Source organism: Labrus bergylta, chromosome 24 (genome assembly GCF_963930695.1).
Source record: "Labrus bergylta chromosome 24, fLabBer1.1, whole genome shotgun sequence".
Lineage (NCBI taxonomy): Eukaryota > Metazoa > Chordata > Actinopteri > Labriformes > Labridae > Labrus > Labrus bergylta.
The window spans coordinates 12937858-12955260 of NC_089218.1; the positions used below are offsets into that span (position 1 = coordinate 12937858).

Below are 17403 nucleotides of genomic sequence, written 5' to 3' on the forward strand. Positions count from 1 at the left end.
CATGTTGTGAAGTCTACACAAAAATGTAACCGAGTGGTTTCTTTTCTTTCCTACATGAGGCTAGTTACTTTTCTGCAGGACTAGTTCTGTTGTCTTAATTTAGCTTCTTACTGAAAAGGCTTAACATTGGTACAGCACACCCAGGGAGGTAGGTATAGCTTTAGTGAAGTTGTTTTGTCTTCCATATAAAGCTCTCAAAAGGGATTCTCATCGAATGTTTTTCAGAGTGATTAGGAATCACAACAGGAGCAAAACAAGTGACCAAAAGATGTGTCACCCTAGCTCTGTTTTCTTTCTTCATGCACACAGTGGGGACACAACATCCTGGTGTTTTACTGTAAAACTATTCAAAGATATTCAGGAGTTAATCCTTCATCTTTGGCACAAACTATCATCTCATAACCAAGATGAGCAGAGTACAGAAAAACACGATTTTTTTTTTTTATATAGTTTTTGTGATAATGAAAAAGGTAGATTAAGATCAGATTGACGGTAAGATCCAGGCTTAGTGATCCTCACACACAGAGCAAACACAGAGCAGCAGTGTGGCATAAGAAGGGAGGTGCATTGATTTAACACAACACTGACTTCTAGTGGCTGAGGGGGAAAACGGGAACCTGTGTTCTGTGAAATGTTTTTGTAAACCAGACTCTTCCAAGAAATTGAACAAAGCCTTTAGTCACGTTTTGGGAAATCCATGATTTACAAAGTTTAAATATTAATAAGGGAAACTGTTCATCTCAATTATTGTTTATGTTAAAACATTATTTTGCTCCAGTCAGATCATATATACAAATGTTAAACATTTGATGGAGAGTTTTCGAGGGAAATTTGAACTGATAGAAGACTTCCTCTAGTCTGTGGGCTGTTAATGCTAAAGGCACCGATTTAAATTCATCTAATAAACAGAGTTACATAATATTTAATTGAACTCAACATTGTTGACGCGAGGTCCAAATGTCAAAGTATTCTTCACAGTGCACTGCAACACCTGAGAAATCTTGGGACTGTTGACAAGCGAGCACAAAGCTTGGACCTCGTCACTTCCGGTTACTCTCTCTTTTTTTTTTAATTCTTTTTTTTTTAATCAAGTTAGCCAACGATACGCCGGCTTAAATTTCAAAATAAAATACACGCTCAACTACGTGTTATTTTCACGAACTTGAATGTGGTCGAAAATTCAGAAATATCCATTAAAAAGTAGCAGCTAGCCACATTGTGTCTTGTAAACACTCCGTTGACCTTCATTCTTTTCTGTTTTTGTAAAAAGTAATGCGTCACGTTTAATGCTCGGACTTCCGAAACTGTCTTGAGTGACCATACAATGGCGAGCTTGATTGAACAGACTAGATAACCCCCTTGTAAGGAAAGACACTTTCCACCATAGCAAACACAGGTTAGCCCGACTGTAAGACGGAAACATGGTGTCCGCTTCGTCGCTGTTTCTTATAACATTGAGCTTTCTCTGTGGAGAAGCTGTAGCACAAGGAAAACTAGTATACGTGACTGTGGTGAGTAATAATAACCATTTTGTATAACGCCACTGTAGCTGTGTTGAACCCTGCTGCTGCAACTCTCCCCGTTTTCTCTTAAGGGGGTAAACAGACGCTCACGGAACCGCGTTCAAAATGTAGGAAGTTTTGTGTTTTCGCTTGTTATTTGTTCACATGTGAATGTGTCTGCACAGGAATTTAATCTACCAGAAAGTAATTTGTATTTCAACAAATTCGGCTTGCCTTAAATCCGGCTAGAAGATTTAATTTAGTTAAAAGAAACAAATTTCATGTTTAATTTGACCCGCTTGTCTGCTATACAAAGCGTTAGAAAATAGGAACTAGCTTAGCCGACACTTTGAATAAATCAAGTGAGGACTTGTGAACTCTCATGTTTCTGTTACTGCTTCCCAGTTAAAGTGTCAGCCTTAACCTGTTAGACCTGTCTATTCTACTTACATGACAAAAATGTGGGGAAACAAGGTGTAGCATTGTCACTGTCAGAAAACTCCTCGGTCAGCTGTAACAACACTTAGGGAAAAAGCACATGTCTGCTACGTTGATATTCTGTAGGTTAAGTCATTCCTATGAGGCGTTTCTTGTCGTATATCTTTATATTTGTGTTATGCAGAAACCTCCCTGAAGGTTTGACACCTTAGTGACAGGACACAGTGAGGGGAACTGAGATGAAATTCAAGGATGCAATGTGAATGCCTCTTGTATTTGTGTCACAGCTTTCCTGATTTCCACAGCGATGGCACTCTCCTTTTGGCTTCAGATAGTTCTTGGGTCTTCAATGATAAATGGTGAATGTATGCATGGTTTGAATGTTGAATAATCCCCTCAGAGTTAAGCATCACTTTTGCATATTTGCAATTTTTCTCTCAGTCTTCTGTGCATTTCAATGGGCTTAGATTTCCCTATGCAATGTTTAGAGATAGAGGGTGATAATGTCATGCTGCAGACTCAGAGGGATTACTCCGGCCCCAGCTCGCACAGCAGCTTTTGAAATGACAGTTTTGGTGATACTTTAGTGCAAGGTGGTATTGGAGATTGGACAAGCAGGGTTTTGTTTCCCTCCCTCTATTCCATTTTTTTGTTCTTGCGTCACAGACATGGAATCTGTCACACATGTGAGAATTGAAATGAAATCCGTTGCAGTCATGTTTCCCCTTGTTAAATCCACAAACTTGCGTGTCTTGCATGTCACTGAGTTTGAGTTTGACGCTGAAAGGGGTTGAGGTCAAAGGTCAACACACTAATGTAAAAGTAGTTTGATACTCCTCTTATTCTTAACCAGCTGCCCCATTTGACAGAATAGATCAATATGTAGATTAGGAGTTTGAAAAGGAGCTTTCAAATAGAGTTCACACTCTTTTTCTGCTCTTCTGGACGGATCAGTCATGCATGCTCTTCACCCCCGACCACAAACACACTTCTCTTTTAGCTCGCGGAACGAAACTGGAAACTAGTTCTGCTTGACTAGCAATCCTTTCTGAACTGGCTTCTTGATGTACTGTCAAAATGAACCACTTCAATTCAGGAACCTGAACCACTTCCTGTTTCGACCCTGTAGCATGCAGGAGAGAGAGGAAGTTCTGAAGTGTCATTTTGACTTCAATAATAAAACTCCTCTTGGTTTATTCTTACTCCTGACACTGAAATGAAAAAAATCTTGTTAACATGCCTCACACCTCATCTTGACTTTGTTCTCAGAAATGAAACTATATTTCTCTTAGTTGTTTTTTTCTAACATCTTAAATCTGTCTGGATACTCTGCAGTTTAAAATGACTGCTGCTGATTTGTTTTTTTTAAACCTGTGGCTGACATATGATTTACAGAGCGTGACAGACGCTGTGAAAACATCAGCTGACTGGACAACAGACCGTGACACAGATTAAACCAGGCTCTGTTTCAGAGGACATGACTAATGTTTAAACATGTATTAAAGGGGAAATCATCAGCTCAGTTAGGTGTAAGAATGATGTCTTCTTTAAAGTGTTCAGATGAAGTCAAACAGAAGTCATGTTTATTTGTTCAGTCTGTATCTGGCTGTAAGAGCGTTATCTGCTAGCTGCTGAAACATCAACCTCATACTGTTCCCACAGTGATTCTGCTCATACCAAACCAGACACATCTTCTAAACACCAAATGGCAGAATGTAAAACTTTTATCAGACCAGGAGGAGACAACCAGGAAGCAGGAGTTTCCAAAATGCTGACCTTACCTCAGAATTTGTTTTTCCTCATAGTCCACTGCACAGCTCCTACATTGCACCTTTTGTACATTTTTTGTTTTTTATTTTATATATTTTTTTATTTCTACTTTATATATTGTAATATCTTCTTATACTGTATTATTTAAGTTGTTGCTAGTTCTGCTTTATTTCCTTGTTAATTGTTTAGCACCAATACACCAAGTCAAATTCCTTGTATGTGTAAATGTACTTGGTAATAAACCCTGATTCTGATTCTGATTCTGATTCTGAATGTAACACACTGATGTTCTGTATATTTCTGTGATTGCACATTCGAAGGGTAGCCTCTCTCTCTCTCTCTTCCAGTTGTTTCGACATGGTGACCGCTCCCCAGTCAAAGCCTACCCTACAGACCCGTACCAAGAATCCGCTTGGCCACAGGGCTTTGGACAGCTCTCACAGGTACAATCTGCCTTTACACTTATCACAAAGTATTCATTCAGATTATTCATCTACTCTTGAATAACATGATCATTATTTAACATATAAGCTCTATTTATCATCAACTCCTTTTTTTTCATCTTCATGTGGTGTTTGATGAATATTTCTCCATTTCCTCCTCACTCCTCCTCACAGTTTGACACCTGAGGAGCTCGCTGAAGGGCGAGGAAGCTTTATGAGTAACTTTCTTCTTTACAATGATGTAGTCTGAACTTTAGGGGGACATTCTAAGAAGAGAGAATTGTCACTAGGAGCATATAGGAGTCTTTGTCCAAACAGCCCCAGGAGGGTAACGCTTCCTCTCTTGTGTTTCAGGAGGGGATGAGGCAGCACTTCAACCTGGGCCAGTTCTTCAGAAACCGATACAAAGGATTCCTCAACGAGTCCTATGAACGACACGAGGTATGCTGACCCTCACACACTGACTGTGACCCTCCTTACACCTGGGTGTCAGCAGGGTTCAAACTTGTGCTGGAATGTTGAACATGATCGATGATTAGCCTCAGTTAGCTTCTCGCAGTTTTTTGTCAAACACTAAATCAACATCTCGTTTGTCCTCAGATATCAGTCCGGAGCACGGACTACGATCGCACCCTCATGAGTGCTGAGGCCAACCTCGCAGGTCCCACCTCCTCTTCCTCCTACCTCAAATGTCTCTCATGTTTTAGTTATTTTTCTTCCTCATGTGAACCTCTACTTCTGTCCTCCAGGTCTGTACCCGCCCACTGGTCAGCAGGTCTTCAAGACAGACTTACAGTGGCAGCCGATCCCGGTTCACACAGTCCCACAAAGTGAAGAGAAAGTACGTCCATATTATCTATATTTGTAGAAATGCTTCCTGTAAACCTTTGTCTGAACATCCCTCCTCTTCTTGTAGCTTCTCTCTTTCCCCAGACATGACTGTCCTCGCTATGAGCTGCTGATGACTGAGACCGAGCAGGCGGAGGAGTTCCTCAACGTCACCACCTCATACCAGGTAAAGTCAGGAAGCTGAGGGCCAGTGTTTACGTCCCGAGGGGTTTAACTTCTTAACTCTACAGTAGTTGTTTGCGCTCCTCTTATGAACTTGAAATGACCTTTGACCTGTGTTCCTCTCTTCAGGACTTTATCGAGTTTGTGAGGGACAAAACTGGATTAAATAAAACCGATGTGGAGTCAGTCTGGAGCGTGCACGACACACTGTTCTGTGAGGTGAGAACACACACACACACACAGGAACTTCACAGTCGAAGTGAGGAAAGAGTTATTTCACCCATTTGGTTGCGGTGAAGAAATATTTCTTGTATTAGAACTCCCTTTGACCTTTTGTAATGACAGTGCATATTTGTATAACCAAAGAGGTGTTGTTAATTGGAAAAACAGGAAGTGTTGAACTCCAGTTGTGATCATGTGACATGACTTCCCTCAGGCCTGCCTGCAGAATGGAGCTGGGCCCCTGAGAGGCTCAGTGAACGGCCCCTCTCAAGATAGCCTACAGGCTAACATCAGCTCCCTTAGAAATATATTGTTATAAGAAGAGGAAGTATAGAATTTAATCAGGAGCGATATGGATCAATGATGTGTTCATTAGACTGCATCATGTTTATAATGTATAAACTATTTAAGGCTTTTAAGTTACAGCCAATTAATTAAAATAATTCACTTCTGAAAATAATCTTAGTTATTTTTGTGTTCTTTTGGAATATTATTTAAGTACAGGAAGTGTTTGCAACCTCCTGGTATCAAACGTGAACGACTTGCTGAAGTGCCTTCAACCTGCTTTCTTTCTAATGGCCAGCAGGGGGCAGCTGAGCTGAATGAAACAAAGTTAAAAAGGCGTACCTCTTACTTTATTTACTCACTTTTTGTGAACTTTTTCTCCAATAAGTTTATGGTTTAAATCACAACCTCGGAATCTATTGATAATGAAAAAAATATGTTGTCAGGAACATTTTGGTCCCATTTAGAGTAAAGACCTAAAAGAAGGGCGTGGCTTTCTATGATTGACAAGCAGCTTCCACAGAGGTGTACCACCCTGTTGGGCACATATGGTAACTTTTTTTTTTGGTGAAAAAATCGAAACGGTGATGATCAACATGAGGCTTCAAAATGGTAGATCACAGACCAATCGATGATGTCACAGTTGCTACGTCCATTTCTTATACATAGTCTAAGTTTCAGACGTGAACAAAGTTAATTGTAGACTTCTGCTTATTTAGATGTTTTCTACTAAATTAGCAGTTAGTTTGACCTTTTCAGAGAAACATGTTCTTACAGTTTCACATCCGTGTTCACATGGAAATCAGCGAGGCTCTAAAGGACAGCGTGAGCACAAATATGATCCAGACTTATCACTATTTTTAAACTAATATTCATGGGTAATTACCACTTTAAAACGAGTTAAACTGGGTCACTGAGGTCAACAGTGTGAGAGATAGTTGCAGTTAGAGGACTGCTTTCTTTGGCGTTCCTCCTTTAGTGAGGGGAGGTAGAGCAACAGCTCTGATTTTACTTCATGAAACAATAATTCTCTTAAATCATCAGATTTTCTACAATGTAAAAGAAAATGGGACTCCGTTTCAACTTCGTCCAACTCACACATTACACAAAGTCTGTTTTCTACTGGAATATTTTAGAATCGACCGACTTCAATGATCTACAACTGTGTGTATTTGTGTGTGATTTCAGTCCCGTCACAACAAGTCAGCTCCAGACTGGGTCACTCCTGAAGTCATGCAAAAGCTCCGTTTCCTTAAAGATTTTGGATTTAAGGTAAAACTTTGCAGCAATTGTTATCGTTTTGTTGAGGAGTTTTGCCGTCTCAGAACAGTTTTATTTTTCAAATCTGTTTGTTCAATATTCACAGGTATTTTTCGGGGTCCACAATCCTCAAGAAAAAAGCCGTCTGCAGGGAGGTAAGAAGACGACCATCAGACAAGATCAGCCGGAGAGGAAATCAGAACAATGTGTTTTATCTGTTTAATCATTGCTATAACATTAAGCTTTTTTAAAGAGTGTTGTTTGGACTCTGATGCACACAACAGGTCACAGATTGATTTTTGTTTTCAGTTTTGATTTATTGACAAAGGGAATACTGTAAAATATGACTGTTTGTTTGAAGGAGACTTAAATCTTTTGTTTGTTTTCCAGGAATCCTTCTGGGTGAAATAGTGCAGAACATTTCCAAGATGGCTGTCCCAGACCCCAAAAATAAACTCAAATTGATGATGCTGTCAGCGGTAAGCAAGTTGACATGACAAGCTCTATGACAATGTATTTAGAGTTTCTTTCAGGTAACACTGTGAGCTAGATTCAAACAAAGTTTTATCACCAATAATCGCTAAATTTCAATAGTTAAAAGCGATTGGTCGCATTTTTTGGAAATTCCATAATTTGACTGTCTCAAGCTCAAGGCAAGGCAAGTTTATTTATGTCGCACATTTCAACAATAAGGCAATTCAAAGTGCTTCACACAAGATAAAAGCATCATGACAGCAAAGAAAAGAAACATTAGAATAGAAAATAAAAAAATCGCTGAAATTATTAAATCTGAAAATATGTTCAAATAAAAATAATTCAAATGAAATGAATTGAAATTAAAAAAATAAAGAAATTAAAGTAAAGAAATTAAAAGAGTTAAAAAAAAAAAATAGCTCAGAGTTCTTTACTTGCTGCTTTAAATCAACCCTGCTTTTATTTTGAAATGAAGTAAGGACCTTCTGGTAGATCGAAGGCGACAGCAATAACTTAACTACTTTGGACTCGTCAGCTGAGACACAAGTTCTTTTCCATCACTGCGACTGTAGGGAGACACTTATCTACGGTGCACCTAAAGGGACGATCGGGCTCTATTTTACACAAAGTCATGACCTTGGTTTTCTTAGTTAGTGTTCCATAAACTTCTTGTTTCATTAATGTTCAATGTGTGTTTCTTTACAGCATGACACCACTGTGGCCGCGCTGCAGTGGAGCCTGAACGTGTACAACGGGAAACAACCGCCGTACGCCTCCTGTCATATATTTGAGCTGTACAAGGATGAGAATGGGTAAAACACACACACAGGATACTGACATGTTTACAACATAATTAAGAAGCTGATGACAGAAAGAGAGGAAACATATAATGACAAATATTTCTTTCCAGAGATAAACCTCTGAATTAAAACTAAAAGTATTAACTGATTGATTTCAGCTCTGAATATAAATAAATCTTATTACCCCTGTCTCTGTCTCCCTCTCTCTGTGTCTTCTTTCAGTTCTGCTTCAGTGTTGATGTTTTACCGTAACGACAGCTCAGTGGAGCCGTACCCTGTGCAGTTACCCGGCTGTTCCCTTCACTGCCCCCTAGAGGACTTTGTAAGGATTACAAAGCCGTCTATTTCAGAAGACCGGGACAAGGAGTGTCAGCTGCCTTCAGAGAGGAGAGATACAGGTGACGTTTTCACACACTACACCTCAGAAAGTCCTTTTGTTCCCCTCCTCCATCTCTCTTTATCCTTCTTTTTTCTGTCTTTCAGAAGTCATCATCAGCCTGGCGCTGTCCGGCTGTCTCCTCCTCCTCCTCATCGCCCTCCTCCTTGGCGTTATTTGTTGGCAGAAAGAGCCAATGAGCACTCGGGGATACCAACATGTGATCAACCAGGAAGTAGGAGAGGACTCCTGACAGGAGTACAAGCTCCTCCCTAGGAGATCGACGAGCCTCGTGTCATGGGAAAGCAGTGATGACGGTGAACTCTGAAAGACCTCTTTGATGGACTCTGTAGGATCCAGTTCCAACATGGTTTTTGTTTTGTTTATTTCTTTTGTGAAAGGTGAGTTTTAACCAAAATGGACCTACCTACAGGACTCTAAACTGAGACCATGTTTAAGGACCAGCTGATTCCCACATCGAGCTAACAGCAGAGACAACACGTAGCATGTTAACTCGCTGTCAGCCAATCAAGCTCATGATTTAAAAACATGGACAGTAGTCAAGACCAGGACACACCTGAATCAGAGTGCTCTGAGACCCAGAGCTTAAATAACTAAATCAATATCTTGTGTCCGTAGCACAGGGAAGGCTGCGGCTGGAACCGAGGGGCAAAAAAAAAATCAAACTCCAAATGAATAGAAATCATTATTTGTTTTAGAATGGGTGCTTTGGTCTTGATTTAAAACCTGGAGTCCACCAAGTCTGAGACCAAGACAAGACCAAGTACTACAACACTAGTCTGATCACTTCTGTTATTAAAGATTGCATATGTCCGTGTGTAAGTTTACCTTTTTGTGTTCAGTGTCTGTGCTCACTCTGAGGCCTAACCACCGAGCTGCCTTCAACATTTTCAAAACCTTTCTTTATTTCTTCTGATTGAAGTGTTCTTTGTGGAAGGTCAGGTACTTTGAGTTGGAGTCTCTAAAACGCTGTGTTTGAGTAAAGCAACAGCTCAGTGGTGTCTTCACTCAGCAAGACTTTTGACCTCCGGAAAGGCGGGACTCTTCTTCTGTGTGTCAACAAGAATCAAGTCAGTCTATTTGAAAACTGGAAACCTTAACATTTGTGTTTTAGGATCTGAATAGCTTCTTTAAAAAAATTTTTTTTTTAAAAACAGCTTTGAATTTTTTGAAACATAAAAATCTGTTTTGTCTTTGAACTAATCACATTTTTGATGCAGAGCTGATATTAAACGCTTTTCAAGAAAATCAGAAACTGAGGATGGTAGACTTTGAGCTATTGCAGTTTAAAGGTCACATAAAATCCACTTCTCCATGTTCCTCTAACACTAATATGTGTCTCTAGTCCATCCTCTCCGTCTTTTGCCTGCTCCACTTTTCAGAAAACGTGTGCTGAAACAAGCCATTTGGAGATGTTCCCTTCATGACATCACAAAGGGCAGTAGCCCCTCCCCCAGGTGGGTGACACTCCCACAGCTAGGTGTTTGTTCTGCCCTCTGAGTCTGCCTTCTCACCGTAAACAATAGAACATGGAGCGAGAAAGACCGAGTACACCCAAGCCCTTCCAGAGAGGGGGTGTGGTCAGACACAGCTCATTTACATATTTAAAGGTACAGACACAAACAGTCTGTTCTGAGCAGGGCTGAAATAGAGGGGTTTAAAGACATGATCAAATACAGGATCAGAGTGGATTTAGAACAAGAAACTTATTTACATATGTTGAAGAGGAGGAGAATATGTGACTTTTAAATCTTAATCAAGTCATAATAAAGATGAAGGTCTTTGAATTGAATATGCACAATGTTTAAATAATCTATGGAGAATACAAAAAATACAAACATTGCTTTAATTGTGTTAATTGCTTGAATTTCATGTCATGCTGTATGAAGTGATCGATGGGACTCAAAGAATGTGTCAACTTGTTTTAAATAAATGATCAATCATGGCACATGCTGTTTGCAGATCTACAACACAACAAAGAACATAATTAGGGCCCGAGCACGAACCGTGTGAGGACCCTCTTGAAACCTTAGCGATTATTATTATTTTTATTTTTATATTGTTCCGCCACTTTGCAGCCACTTTTGAGGGCCTGAACATGCCCGAAAACTCACCAAACTTTCCACGGTCATCAGGTCTCGTGAAAAATTTGATATGTTGGTGGTTTCGTAAAAACAAATTCGCAAAATGGCTCAGTGGCGCCCCCTTGAAATTTTCAAAATGGCCTCCCCATAAAGGTTTTTTTCACGTACACTCAAAAATTGGTATGCATATTAAGCTCGTCAGGATGGACTAAAAATCATCTTGCAGCGTTTCAAAAAACCCGACAGGAAGTCCACAAATTAAACTTGAATTTCACGATAATGGTCAAAATCGCAGATTTCAGCCTTCCTAGTTGAAGGATCTTGCCCGAGGGTGCTCATCTGATCGGCGCAAACTCAGTGTCAGTGCGTTCTAGACAGGCTCAACATATCTCGTTGTGCGCTGCATATTATTTTGTCAAAGGGCGTGGCCGTGGCGTGTGTTTGAAGTTTTTTTAACGTTTTGGCAAGTTGCCAAAAAAGTAAATGCTTATATTTCTGCCATCTAGTGTTCAATTATATTACAATTTCTCATGCATGATACAGGACCCGCCCTGAACACATCCATGATTGACATTTTTTGATTAGTCACAGCGCCACCTGTTGACAACAGGAAGTTACTGCTTCTCAATTAGCATTAGCCATTGCTACACGGTAGCTCATTTTCCCCTCAAAATTGGTGTAGACTATGCTAACACCTTGGCCATACAACACTTTCAAGCTCAAACGCCTACGTCCAACGCTGTCACCATACGGACGCGTCGCTCGCCAACAAACAGGAAGTAGTTTTTTCACGGGCTTAACATAGTCGTACTGTCCTGAAACTTCATACATGTAATCCTGGTAGTAAAGTCAAACATCTTATACCGTTTGAGTGGGCGTGGCTTAATGGCTCAGTGGCGCCCCCTACAATATTTCAAACATTCAGCCCCTGCAGCACATTGAACCTACAATTCTGAATTTTACTATGCATTTCCAACATGACAAAACCTACAAAAAAGCCTCCTCAACCCACTCCCAAAACGCAACAGGAAGTCCACAAATCACATCGCCATCAAACAGGAAGTGGCTGTAACTCTTATATACTTTGATCTTCTTGAAATTACATAGGTATGATCAGGGTTGGCTTCTGAACACCATCCCAAAACAATAACAAAGTTTAACCATAGCGCCCCCTACTGCAAAGTATAAGTACTACCTCCCATATACAATGTCAGATTTGCTCAAAATTTCCCATGAACAATGTCAGTACTGGCATGATCACATCTAACCTAATACAATTATGCTATTAACATAGCGCCCCCTACTGGAAAGAGGCGGTACTGCATCTCAGATTCTATGTCTGATCTGCTTCAAATTTCACAGGTATGATCAGGGTTGGCCTCTAAACACATTGACACAACAATAGTCAACTTCAACCATAGCGCCCCCTACTGCAAGGACTAAGTACTACATCCTATATACTTTGTCTGATCTGATTGAAATTTCACTTGTATGATCAGGGTTGGCCTCTGAACACAGACATTTTACGTGATCTTCATTACGTTGCCTATTTCAACATGCCAGTACTACGACTTTTAGACAAATCGAACTGCACGGCCTGCTGCTTAGCCACGTTAAGCTGCTGCTGCACTCCCGTGGTCGCGAAACACCCTGACATACAGAGGCGTGCGAGGGCCCTTCATCACCGCTTGCGGTTTTAATTCATCTTGGTTTTACATAAAGTTTATTTAAAGTTATCTCCAGGGTGGTCCGACACTGAAAGGGTTTGAGGACAAAACAAAATATAGTCCCTACAACAGTGTAGCGTGTTGGAGACAGAGAGGAAGGATGTCAAACTTTTAAAGACATTTAAGTGGGACAAAATAAGTTCTGAAATGTAGTTGTTAATGTGAAGGATCTTTCTAGATACAGTTACTGGATTTAAGGTTTAAATTGCCTGCCCAACACTTTTTGTAAATCTTTTGTACATACTGAATTTACCGGGCAAGGCTGGGAGATCTGACAAATGTAATTAGTTTGTGAACTTATATTTGGCTTTTAACAGAAATCCTGTAGCGGTTGTATGACTGCATCTTTAAATCAGATTGATTTATATCCTTTAAAAAAAAAAAAAATCTTTAACAGTTTTCAGCATAGCAATAATTCCATGTCACTTTGATAAACAGTACAATAATGTTCTTAAAAAAAATAGTGAATCATTAATATATAGCTACTTGGTAATGTGAAGTTTTTTTTTTTTTTTCATATTTTATCAAGAGGCATTTAATATTTACAGTTATATGAATCATAAAATTAAACTTGAAAAAAATACTGTTTTTTTATGGACCCCGCCCCTTTAAGCCGTCGTGCTCAATAACATAAAAAAGAGAATACATATTCATACAAGTAGCCTATTTGGTTAGATGGCCCATTATCAACAAGCACTAATAATAGACCTATGTGGATTATGGCGTCCAAATAAAGTTGTGAATTTTACAACATTATACAAACGAAAATCTATAAAATATGCTATGTCTCATGAAGAACACACAATTATAAAGCAGATCAAATGTGCTATCAAAGGTGGCGGACAAAAATTTGAAAATTGTACATTGCTCTGGAAAAAACATTAGTCAGGCTTTTTGTTGCTACGGCAACCGGGATACGTCAGCGTTTAGAAACCGACGTGAACAACGTCAAAAGGTTCCTCTCCCTAGCAACACCGTAATAAAGAAGTAACAACTACTCTACTTACGTTTTACAGATTAAATGAGAGATATTTGAGTCAAACAAACACACGACATATCTCAATTCTGTTTCACTGAAACGTTTTAATTTCACGCAGCGGAACGTTTTGTTTGTATTACACGGAACCAAAAAGCGTTGGGACGGAAACCGAATCTGTAAACAAACGCAACTCGCGTTAGCAACGGTGTCAGTGGATTAAACACATGTGAAACACGACTGTGAACTAGCTACCCTCAAGATGTTTAAAAACACATTTCAGAGCGGCTTCCTGTCTATTTTATACAGCATCGGCAGTAAACCTCTTCAGATATGGGATAAAAAGGTAAGCAGCGTTTTAGAATCTGAACCCAATCTTTTTAGCTTCCGTAGCCTGTCATGCTAAAGCTAAGTCGCATAATATGTTTTAATACTGTTTGATCATATGAAACCTATAATCGCTGCTGTATATTGGTTTGGAAGCAGTTTTGAAGCAGTTTTAAAGCAGCTGAGAAAGCTTGTTTTAGCTCCATTTGAGGCTCATTACAGCATTTTGCCTAAAAAAGGAGAAACTGTTTGAGCTAAGAACAAATTAAAGTTAAACCCCCTGATATATTTACTACGACACCATTCATTAGCGATTACATGTTCTTTCTCTGTAGATATTTGGTGTTAGTTTGCCACGTTAAACTATATTTCAACTAAACACAGTCTTAATTAACGATCACAAGCACCAGTTTATCTGTCCACAGGTGTTACGGTTTAAAGAGTGACCGTGTTAACTGGTGACCTTCGGCCGGATACGTCTGTGGTTGTAGTTACAGCAGATGTTGAAGACGGATAGTGTCCATAGACTGTAAATATTAATATATATTTAGTGTGCTAACGAATGGCTCTATGTTGAGTTTCTATTAAAATGTAAAACTACTCATCATCACATATTTATTAAAAAAAGAAGCAATAGAGTTGTTAAACCATAACACCGGAAGAAGCTTTTGCTTAGCAACAGATACGAATAGCAACAACATAATTGTATAAAACAGTTTGCCATTAACTTACATGTTTCAATAGTTAGCAGATTTAAATGATCGAACTGACAGCTTTCTTGACATTTAAAAAATATATATATTTTTTATTTTTCATTTAAAAAAAATATATTTTTAGTATCTATCTATTTTTTTGTACATTGTTAATTTTTTATTTTATTTAAATTGTACTGTGTTCACTTTCTGTTGGCAATTTTTGCTCTTTGCTGCCGTAACACTGTAAATTTCCCCGTTTTGGGATAAATAAAGTATTATCTTATCTTCTCCATGATCATCTTAATTGACAGATTGTTTTTGGAAGTCACTACCAATTTTAATTCGCAAAGATGAAAAATATGAGCAGAGCACAACAATTTATCATCGGAAATGATGATGAAAGTATCTCAGAACTAACTCTCCTATAGCATTTCTGTCGTGCAGTTTCTTGATATTATTATGGCCAATTTATACATCAATGCATTTATATGGACTTGCATGCATATCAACTAATATCTGATAATGATGACAGCTGTCTTTGACCAGAAAGATCAAGCTTGTTTCCTGTGAATGAACCTTAATAAAAAAATGCATTTGTGTGTGTTCACAGGTGAGGAATGGCCACATCAAGAGAATCACAGACAATGACATCCACTCACTGGTGTTGGAGGTTGAGGGGGTAAATGTCAGGTAAGTGTGTCAATCTAACGTCAGCTCACATCAACTCATTGAAGCACCGGTAACCTAACCGACCCATCTTTGTCTGTTTTTCTTCCTTCTGTTTCCTTTAGTACTACATATATAACATGCCCTGCAGATCCAAAGAAGACATTGGGCATCAAGCTTCCTTTTCTCGTTATGATAATAAAGAACCTCAAGAAGTATTTCACCTTTGAAGTCCAGGTAGTCCCACTGAAACATCAAACTTCCAACAGTTCATGCTGTAATTATTCCTTCATGTGCAAAGATTTGAAGCCGTCCATACATTCTGCCCCCCTCTTTCAATTTGCAGGTGTTAGACGATAAAAATGTTCGCCGGCGGTTTCGAGCGAGTAACTATCAAAGCATGACACGAGTGAAGCCGTTTATCTGCACCATGCCTATGAGGCTAGACGACGGCTGGAACCAGATCCAGTTCAATCTGTCTGACTTCACCAGGAGGGCCTATGGAACCAATTACATCGAGACGCTGCGTGTGCAGGTTAGTAGACGGGGACCAGCTGTCTAAGATATTCTTTTGTCACTTAAATGTTTGCATGATCTCTAAAGTAATGACTAAGTTTCTCTCTTTCCTCTCAGATCCACGCTAACTGTCGAATACGCAGAGTGTACTTCTCAGACAGACTGTACTCGGAGGATGAGCTCCCAGCAGAGTTTAAACTTTTCCTGCCTGTCCAGAACCAAAAAGCAAAGGTGAAACACAAACATTCAACTACAACATACTGTAGACACAAAACATCAAACCGCTCATTACCACAATCCATGCATGTGCATTATTTTAGTTACATAAAATGAGAACCTTTCCTCTAAAACTCGTTTGTGTTTGTTTCTTGCAGCAATAGAGATTCTCAGCCTTCACTGTTCCCCACGACCAGCTATGGAGTTTAGCTGTAAGGTTTTGTGTGTAGACGTATGATTAATTAAAACCTTTGATATTGTATTCTTTTGAAGTATAAGATTTGTGTTGCCTTGTGTTTCACTATGCACAATAACGTTTTTTATTGACTCACCTGTCCTCACAGTTCTCAATACAAACTGATGAATGTATCTGCATTGTAGTAACATTACATGCTTACAAAGGACACACTTGTTAGTGCTTAAAATAAAACGTTTTTACAGCAGTTTTTACAGATACAAAGAGTCCATCCATCAGATATAAATAATCTTTATCAAACATCACAAATCATTTCAGGCAAAAGGCTTTGAAACTGGTTTGCCTTCCTCACTTTGTGCTCTGGTATACTACATGAAAGAATAGCAAATCATTTATTTCATTACATTTTGCGTCACAGAAAAGTCCACAAACAGAATTAATGACAGTTCAACTTGAAGCTGCATTTTCAAATCATATCAGGAGCAGACTCAGTGGAAACACAAACTGATGAACATCAAGCTGAATGAATAAAAAACAAATATGTCATGAATGATACCAACGTGTTCTGACTGATTTAAGTGATATTACTTTGAACTCGTCTGAGCATTTTAACGGCATTTTGTACCTTAGGAAAACGCTGCCTAGACAGCATCTGTTAGCATTGCATTACACAAGTTGTCAATGTATTACACAAGACACATCGGCTACCTCAGAAAGTAGAAATTGTACAAATGTCACCGAGTCCAGTTTGAAAACATTCACACAGACTTTACACTGGGTCATAATGATCTATAACTCTGTCAGAGCAACAGCCTCTACATCAATACGATGATCAGATACTGATGAAGAAGGCTCTCTTCACCTCTTCAGGGTTATATTTGGTTTTACATAAATGGTAAAAATGTCAGCTTTTCATAAGTGGGGTCATATTTCTAGTTTTTGTCATGATTTCAAATATTTTAAAAAGACTATTACAAGGACATTAAGAATATTTTGGAAAATGTCAATACCAGTAATAACATTTCTGTATTCAAGTTATTGGCCCTGTTATTAAGCTATTTGTTTTTTGTAAACCTACATTTACACCTTTTTTTTTTTTTTAACATTTAGGGGTTTAAAATAGTTTTCCAGTAGGCACTTTAATATTTTAGAATCTTTGTGAAAACTGGAAAGCTTTGATTTAATATTAAGTCAACTGCTGTATTCAAGGGCGTATCCAGAGGGGTGGCCAGTGGTGGCACGGGCCCAACTAGAAATCTTATTGGCCACTCAAAAAACCTATACTATGATTGAATATTAGCTCTGTCAGAGGCGGGACCTAATGTTAAAACCAAATATTAGGCTGGTAGTTTTCTTTACATGTCAATGTAGGAGATCTTCTGTTGTTTGTACATTAAA

General features: G+C 38.9%; 2 protein-coding genes across 3 annotated transcripts; both read left to right on the forward strand.

Moving 5' to 3' along the window:
- The first annotated feature begins 1351 nt into the window (after nt 1–1351).
- On the forward strand, nt 1352–10547 carry acp2 (acid phosphatase 2, lysosomal). 2 transcript variants are annotated; one of them, XM_065952256.1, is made up of 14 exons: nt 1381–1511; nt 2228–2299; nt 4058–4153; nt 4508–4594; nt 4754–4814; nt 4903–4994; nt 5070–5168; nt 5294–5383; nt 6860–6943; nt 7038–7086; nt 7322–7410; nt 8111–8217; nt 8428–8603; nt 8689–10547. In XM_065952256.1, the coding sequence occupies exons 2-14, from the start codon at nt 2297–2299 to the stop codon at nt 8832–8834; spliced, it is 1179 nt and encodes a 392-aa protein (XP_065808328.1). In that variant the 5' UTR covers nt 1381–1511; nt 2228–2296; the 3' UTR covers nt 8835–10547. The 2 variants fall into 2 exon arrangements, with proteins under 2 accessions (XP_020506426.3, XP_065808328.1); XM_020650770.3 differs by lacking the exon at nt 2228–2299 and having other exon boundaries at nt 1352–1511.
- A 2897-nt stretch (nt 10548–13444) lies between these two features.
- Nucleotides 13445–16560, forward strand: cfap20 (cilia and flagella associated protein 20). Its single transcript, XM_020650745.3, has 6 exons — nt 13445–13735; nt 15022–15101; nt 15203–15314; nt 15424–15612; nt 15711–15824; nt 15968–16560. Exons 1-6 carry the CDS (start codon nt 13652–13654, stop codon nt 15971–15973), a joined length of 585 nt encoding a protein of 194 aa, XP_020506401.1. The 5' UTR covers nt 13445–13651; the 3' UTR covers nt 15974–16560.
- The last annotated feature ends 843 nt before the right edge of the window (nt 16561–17403 follow it).

Coding starts and splice junctions, on each gene's coding strand:
- acp2 (XM_020650770.3), top strand. CDS start 1,422: ATGGTGTCCGCTTCGTCGCTGTTTCTTATAACATTGAGCTTTCTCTGT. Junction 4,995..5,069: donor TCCCACAAAGTGAAGAGAAA/GTACGTCCATAT, acceptor CTCTTCTTGTAG/CTTCTCTCTTTCCCCAGACA. Junction 5,169..5,293: donor ACGTCACCACCTCATACCAG/GTAAAGTCAGGA, acceptor TCCTCTCTTCAG/GACTTTATCGAGTTTGTGAG.
- cfap20 (XM_020650745.3), top strand. CDS start 13,652: ATGTTTAAAAACACATTTCAGAGCGGCTTCCTGTCTATTTTATACAGC. Junction 13,736..15,021: donor TTCAGATATGGGATAAAAAG/GTAAGCAGCGTT, acceptor GTGTGTTCACAG/GTGAGGAATGGCCACATCAA. Junction 15,315..15,423: donor ATTTCACCTTTGAAGTCCAG/GTAGTCCCACTG, acceptor TTCAATTTGCAG/GTGTTAGACGATAAAAATGT.